Source organism: Alosa pseudoharengus, unplaced genomic scaffold (assembly GCF_046254945.1).
Source record: "Alosa pseudoharengus isolate Yale_2024_CS ecotype anadromous, Long Island Sound unplaced genomic scaffold, YU_APseudo_1.1 YU_APseudo_1.1_scf_18, whole genome shotgun sequence".
NCBI classification, from domain to species: Eukaryota; Metazoa; Chordata; class Actinopteri; order Clupeiformes; family Clupeidae; genus Alosa; species Alosa pseudoharengus.
In genome coordinates this window covers 3,790,096-3,797,898 of record NW_027468650.1, presented here as the reverse complement: position 1 = coordinate 3,797,898, position 7,803 = coordinate 3,790,096, and the positions used below count along the sequence as shown (strand labels likewise).

The 7,803-nt window shown below is 41.0% G+C and overlaps 1 protein-coding gene across 2 annotated transcripts; it reads right to left on the bottom strand.

The window, feature by feature from the left end:
• Positions 1–1,583: 1,583 nt before the first annotated feature.
• On the bottom strand, positions 1,584–7,249 carry sat1b (spermidine/spermine N1-acetyltransferase 1b). 2 transcript variants are annotated; one of them, XM_076290110.1, is made up of 7 exons: positions 7,131–7,249; positions 3,312–3,502; positions 2,810–2,861; positions 2,642–2,725; positions 2,406–2,507; positions 2,260–2,300; positions 1,584–2,141 (listed from the first exon to the last, which is right to left on the bottom strand). In XM_076290110.1, the coding sequence occupies exons 2-7, from the start codon at positions 3,375–3,377 to the stop codon at positions 1,971–1,973; spliced, it is 516 nt and encodes a 171-aa protein (XP_076146225.1). In that variant the 5' UTR covers positions 3,378–3,502; positions 7,131–7,249; the 3' UTR covers positions 1,584–1,970. The 2 variants fall into 2 exon arrangements, with proteins under 2 accessions (XP_076146225.1, XP_076146224.1); XM_076290109.1 differs by lacking the exon at positions 7,131–7,249 and having other exon boundaries at positions 3,312–3,569.
• Positions 7,250–7,803: the final 554 nt, after the last annotated feature.

Below are 7,803 nucleotides of genomic sequence, written 5' to 3'. Positions count from 1 at the left end.
CTAGAGTGAAGGTGTGCCCCTGGGGTACCAACTGTAACCTTCCCGTTGGTAATCACTTCAAAACACGTTTTCATCAAACGTTCCTGACACACCTATTTCCTCGATAGCCACATGGTTGCAGGGCTTTTAAGTGAGTAATTTTAGGTTGTATAACCCAAAACAAAGCCATAAAGAATACTGCAAAAGCAGACAGGCGACCCCTGAGCTCTTTCATAAAGCAGATACAGTCATGCACCTCTCTGTATATAAATGCTCCTTACAGGATAGGCATGCATTGATAGGTTTTAATGGAGGGTGTACTCTTCTGTTAGTCATACTGATTCAACTACATATTCTGTTGTAATTGAGCTGTTACACAGAGAGGATTTGACAAAAAAACGGATATCTATATTTATGACACTCTGTAGCCACATCTCTCAGAGCAGTTTCATTCATTTGCGTCTACACTCTTATAAAAGCTTATATATCGCTGTGATATCTAGGAACATCAACTAGAAACCCTGAGAAATCGTTCTGACCACCACAAGCACAATACCATTAGTGAAGCTTATGTAACTTTATCATCTCTCACATGTAATAGGGCTTTATCATATCAACAGACTACTCCTGTGAGAGTCTTATGATGGTGTCTCTGATTGATATAAGGACCTGAGTAATCCATGGTACCCTGGATCCAGATCCTAAGCCATCAATGTTGGTGATGTGAGGTTGAAGACATGCTTTCATACTGGACAGGTGCACATGAGCACAACTCATTATTTTAATATTGCCTAAACTATAATTGGCTTGTGGTTACCTATTACCAGAATGTTCTCAGGGTAATCAAACCACATTTTACGGCCATGCCATAAAACAAAGTTCAAAACAGCAATTTCTAAACAGGTTGAGAAGCAATGCCCTATTTCTGCTGTTACTGTATTCATGGGGTCTCAAAACAAAACATCTGTATCCTAATTCCTGGGTAAATGCATAAAGAAGCTTATATAGGCTCAAATGATCAAACAATTGAAGGCACATGAAATCTAAAAGTGAAAAGTTTTGAACTCAAGATACGTCTCACAGGAAGTCTCTCGGGAGTCGCACTTCCTTAGCTAAACCTCTGAAGCGTGATGTGTGCACAGTCACTTGCAAATCTTTTCATTTCAGGAAGTTGAAGTACTGAAAGCATGACTGCAGTTTAACAGTCATACAGTATCTTCTCGGCACACTGCACCGCACGGCCTGGCCCACAGACACTCTCCTCACACAGTCTTTTTGTGACTCCGTGCCTCCAAAACACGTCCTCAATTCTCACTTCTATATTTGTCTAGTTTCCTCTACAGGGTTTGTATGGGGCTCAGGAAATCTGCATCAGTAGCTGGGAGACTCCAACTGAAGGAGATCCCTTCCCTCTGTATTGGTTTTTTGGGCTGAGTGGGTGAGTGATTTATGTAATAGGGCAGCCCTTCTCCTCTCTGGTTGGAACCTCTGCCTCTTGCAGAGCGTGACCTCTCCGTGACCTCTCACAAACAGGGTCAGGGAGCGCATGGTGACCTACTTTATTGCTGCTGATCTTGAAGATGAAAACAAAAACTCAAGACAAGTTTTAGGCTTTTTTTTTTAATTCACAACATAATGATCATATTTCTAGTACAATGCACTATATGGAAAAAAACCTTTCTAGAGCACACTGATAGGGTAGGATGTGTGATAAAGTAACTAAGTAGGATTTAAAATATTTTAAAAGCAACTAAAAAAATCATTCCAGAAAGATTCTATGGCAAATAAAAACATGACAGATGATGGTTACTGAATCTAGTCACTACCTAATAAAAATGTCTTTGCAAAACAATAACAATTAAATGACAACAATTAAATGACGACAATGAACAAGTTAACCCCCACAGAGCCAGAGAACCCTGTGAGGGATTCTCCCGTGTTCACGAGCGGCCAGGTGCCGGGCCAGCTCAGTCGCGTGCTGGCTCGCTCGCTCACTCTTCCACCGACATCTTGAGAAGGTGCTTCTTGTCGATCTTGAACAGCCGCCAGCCCTCCTCCAGTGACAGGTCAGAGGCCCCGCGCCGCTTGTAGAACTCAATGGACGGCTTGTTGGACTCCGCCACGATGAAATGCATGCTGCTGCAGCGAGTCTTCACAGCCATCTGGGAGAGGGAGAGAGGGAGAGAGAGAGAGAGAGAGAAAATAATGAAGATGTTTATCATTGTGGCCATGCCATGATATCAAGAGGTCTGAAATGAGGGAACTCAATAGAAAACTTACATGACTGAGATGCTTCAGGATTTGAGACCCAATTCCAAATCCTGACAAATAAACACAGTATGTCAGTATCTGACATTGTATAATGCTCTCTGGTGTGTTGCTGAGTATTGGAATAGGCTTCATTAGGCTATAAAGAGGTCACCCACCCCTGTATTCTTCCATTACAAAGAAATCCTCAAGGTAGAGCAATTTTCCAATCCATGGATCATAAGTAAAGTAGTACATGGCAAATCCAATCACTGCATGATCTGTTAATGTAGAAAATCAGATGGAGTGAACAGAAGCTATAATTATGAACATGCTAAAAGACAAAACACTTGAGTTGGCAGAGAGACACAAAAAACAGCCAACAAAAACTAGGCATCAAAGACGTCCATCTTACGCTCTCTTTTCTGCTGCTCTCCTGGGACTTCAGCCACGATACAGTGATAAAACGGGTGATCTCCGAATCCGTCCTCCAGCAAATCTGAAAGATTTTGTCGTTTATTACATACATTCAAAACAGTTCAAGTACTTGGATTATATTATTTTACCTAATGTCATAACTCACCTTTCTCTGTCAAAATTACTTTCTCCTCCATCTCCTCGTATTTAGCAAGTTCCTTAATTTGAACAAAAGCATGATTAAGGTTTCTGTCAACATAACATGAAATCACCTTTGAACTTAAAAAAAAAGTGACCCCCAACGACTTTTTTAGTTTAAGCGCATGCGCAGAATTACAGACAGCCCACAGATTAGAAATGTAAACAAGAGCCGGTGAGCCGTGATACCATCTTGTAACATAATGGCTCGTAATTTGGATAGTTTAATTGAAAGTATAAATGGTACGCACAAATGTTACCAACAAAAACATTTGTTTCTAGCCTAGGTGATCGCAAGTTGGAGTTGTTATCCAACTTACACGTCACCCACACAGCAATGCCTAATGCAAAACAGCTGATCCAGCCAACAGTTGACAGTCTAGAGTTCAATATTATCAAATTCACACACACCAAATGGAAACAAAAAAAGAGTAGTGCGAGTTGCATACAGGAAGTATGAGTCCTCCTACCTTTATGAGTCGTAATATGTCTGGTACATCATTTGGTTGGGCCTTCCGCAAATTAAAATTTGCCATTTTCTTCTTTTGCTCTTTTTCCCTTTTCTGACAAGTCCTCTGTATGTGAACCGAAGCAGGAGGAGTTTCTTCATCCGCTTCTCAGGAGTTTTACCCTTCGCAGTCAGTCCCGGATCCTGACCCTCCTGAAGGGAGATTGCATGCAGTATTGATACTGTCCGACTCAGCTGTGCTAAGCTCTCTTTGTTTCTTTCTTCCTTTTATAGCGGCACGGGGGTTGGAAAATGTTGGTGACGATTCTCAAATTTCAGGCCAATGGCAACGCACGTTGCGCCCTGACGTCGTTGTGCACACTGTAAACCAGTGTTTTACAAACTTTTTTTTTCCGGGGACCCACTTTTCAAAAATGACAGACCATCGCGACCCAATTCACTTCGGATTTAACATGCAACCACCAAATACTGCCCAAAACGTTTATGTTTTAGGCCAACGATTCTCAAAAGTATCTAATCATTCTACAGTGCATGAAGGGCCCCTTGCTCCCGTTTTGCGCTGCCACCACCATCTAGGTCAGTGGTCCCCAAACTACGGCCCGCCACCTCATTTTGGGTGGCCCCCCAAAACATGTCTGTGGTATATAGCATCTGGCCCGCACGGGAGTACGACATCGTCAAACTATAACCTCCGCTATGGCGAGTCTAACAATACACATGTAATACTCTTTTTGTCCACTGGTGGTTGTTTTGGCGCTGTTTCGCGTTTGCCACCGAAAACGGAATGAACCTACCTGCAAACAATGTAAGAGGCCTATGCTGACTGCATCAGTGCTCAAAGTATTCTAAAAAAGTTTATCAATTAATTGTTAATAACTAACTAACTTCTATTCAAGTCATATTTCTGGGACTTTCTGGGATAATTATTTCTATTTTTTATTCACTCTTCAAATGTTCATACAAAGTGAAAGTTAGAATGGTAGTCATTTCAGATATTTTTGCCAGCACTTCATTAAACTCTCATAGTTTGAGAACTTTAAATTATTTGTAGGATATTGCTTGTTCACAACTTGAGCTGTGTATGCAAAGACACAGAGTTCACACATTTTAAATAAAATATACTTTTGGGACTGCCTGGTAATACTTTTGGGAATGCTATGTCTTTTTATTATTTCATTTGAGCTACATTTTACATGGTATGATGGCAATATAAACACAGCTAACAATGGTATTAAATTGCAGTAGCCAATGATTAAATGTAATGGAATATTCAACTAAGGTAGACTGTTGTTGTTCACAGCACTAAGCTATTTATGGTTACTGATATACTCCAAGTCTCTGGCCCTCTCTTAGAGCCAGGCATAGTGAGCTGGTCCTCGGAAGAAAAAGTTTGGGGACCACTGAGCTACACGCTTGTCTCATTGGCCTGGGACATTTGCTTAAAAAAAAAAAAAGAACACGTCTGGAGGACTAACGGTCTAAAAGTTGGATTAAAGTGACACAATTGAGACAGCTGATGAGGTTGCCCAATAACTTTTTTGGATATGATATTGTGAGCTCGTGCGAATTCGGAGAAGAAGCGTAGGCTGTGTTCTTTCCATGCATCAATGTAGACAATTTCTTACTATCGCGAACTCTTGTCAGGGGAGGTCATTCATTTTGGGTGTCACCTATGACTTGAACAGACAGCCTGCTATGCCACCCGATGTACTATTATTGTTACAGTTTTTAATCAATGCAACTAACATTATGTGTAAAGCGACGCAATATAAACATGTTATGACATGTACAACAATGTTTTTCACAATTTGCGACAGAAGGTTTTGACTGAGCGTGTTAACATAAAATAATAATAATATTGTCATCATCGCAAACTGTTGACTAAGGGGGTCAGTCGTGTTTGTGACGCACAGACAGCCTTGTACCCAATTTTGCTTAGGCCTCACTTTTAACGACAGTAGGTTGTGAGTGTATGTTGACAAAAAATAACCATGCAATTAAAAGTCAACTTAAAACTTTGCTATTATTAATTTATAGCACAAAACCATAACCAGTAGGCCTACCAGAACCTCACATATTAGCGTCATGATTTGTGTGCGTCTATTTGGCAAAGCCACTAGCTGTCATGGATGCGTTGTTGCTAAAGGAAGGCACAGGTGTCAAAAGTTAAAAAATAAATGGAGATGGGCGGCTTTTGGAAACGGGGGAGAACTAACAAGCCATGGTGTAAAGAAATTAAAGTGCCAGGGGTTTGCTTTTGCGCGGTTTGCTGCAAGAAAATTGTTTATGGATGCAATAGGAAAACGTTTTAGCACGCCAACAATCAGAAGACCGCCATATCGTGCACTTCAGGACATCTTCCCTATACCTGGTGCAACTAGCCACCACGACAGAGGTAGGCTACGTTTATCTATGGCTGACCGTTTTTGCGCTCAGAAAGTAGGCTACGCATGTTCTTTCATAGCGCAACACGACCTGTCCCTCACCATGTCGCAACCTCTTGTCAACCTTATACAATCTGTTGCTGAAGACAAAAGCACCCTCTCCAGATTGTCGTTATCATGCGCAGACCTCCTGCATGAGCACACACAGTATTGCTGCTCATTGGAAAACTGAGTTGTCTGTAAAACACAAAATTACCATGTTTTCATTAAATGCGGATGAGGCAATAAATGGAAATATGAACAATATCTTTTTTTTTTTTATTATTCGTTACTTTGAAGAGGAAATGGGAAGTCTTGCAAACTTGATTTTATAGATTTTACTTAGTGTTGAATTGCATATTAACAAGAAAACACAAGGTACACAAACCATAGGATTGTTATGTGCTATGCATTCACCTGTAGGTGGCATTAATTATATAGTAAGTGTACCCTGTAGCCTCGTTTTGGTTTAAACAATGGCCGCTGTGTGAATAAGGCGAATACTCCCTTTACTTTGCTGTTTGCATCTTTTTGTACATTAAAAACCTGCTATCTCTATAGGTATGAATAACATATGACTTATGGCCTAAAAAAAGTTCAGTCAAAACATTTTTTTTCACTTTAATCCCTGGGATTGCTGCTTTGGTTGAAGGCACCCCAATGTTTAGCTAAACTGTAGACTTGGAGCGCCAGATCTGACGTATAACTGGAATAATTAAATTTCGTTGTTTGACTAAAGCGCCAGATCTGAGGTAAACGGGCTTTTCGCTGGTGTAAAAGCCCTACGTTGAGGGAACTGGACTTCGGTTCACTGGGAGATATAAGAATGGGACATTTAGGTATTGTTTTCCTGCGTAGGCCTAGTCCCTACAGCATCACAGTCCCGCCCACAGCCGAAATGCGGTTAGGTGCCGGAAGTAAGATTCCCATTCATTTGTCCCATTGACGTTTTGGAAAAATCCGTATCTAAAGAGTTTTACAGCATGTCTTACCAGCTACGGCATAACTCATAAGCATACAACATATCATTTTGAGTGAAAAAACGAAGAGAAAATCCAAAAAACGTCAAAGGTACAAGACTGTGTACATATTTTCATTTCCGAGCGAAGGAACTACTCATCCCATAAACCACTGCGCCTCACTGAATAATATAAGCAAGGACGAACCAGCGCGAAATTGGCATTTGAACAATTTCCAACCGGCGACAGCACGCAAACCCTTTCCTCCAAACAGTGATTTTTATATAGTGAATGTGCAGTTAATAGCAGTTATTTCAGGAGTAATCGTGTAAATAAAAGTGTTTTGATATTGAATTTTATATTTATCATCGTGTATTTTATATTGTGTGTGTGTGAAAGCAGTTAACGTTGTTTGCAACATGGTGCAGTGCTTCGTACCTGACTGTCATCCTATGCTGTTATCACTGCTCAGTCAGGCTGATGCATGGACCGGATCCTGACCCTCCTGAAGGGAGATTGCATGCAGATGCTGTCCGACTCAGCTGTGCTAAGGTGTCTTCTTTCTTCCTTTTATAGCTGCACGGGGGTTGGAAAATTTGGTGACGATTCTCAAATTTCAGGCCAATGGCAACGCACGTTGTGCCGTGACGTCGTTGTGCGCACTGTAAACAAGTGTTTCACAAACTTTTTTTTCTGGGGACCCACTTTTCAAAAATGACAGACCATCGCGACCCAATTCACTTCGGATTTAACATGCAACCACCAAATACTGCCCAAAACGTTGATGTTTTAGGCCAACGATTTTCAAACGTATCTAACCATTCTACAGTGCATGAAGGGCCCCTTGCTCCCGTTTTGCGCTGCCACCACCATCTAGGTGGTTGGATCTTGGATGGATATGTAAATAGGCTACTACTAATATAGGGTTTGGTGATGCACTGACTCCTCAGTTTTCCCACAATTCTGCTATCTCAATTATACTAATATTAAATATTTTCAAAGCTGTTCAATTATCTGCGTTTTGTAGACACAACTTCAGGTTGTCCTCACCCTGCTTTGAACAGATTGTATTACATTTTGTGTACAATCAGCTTGGAAAGGTGGAAAGTGA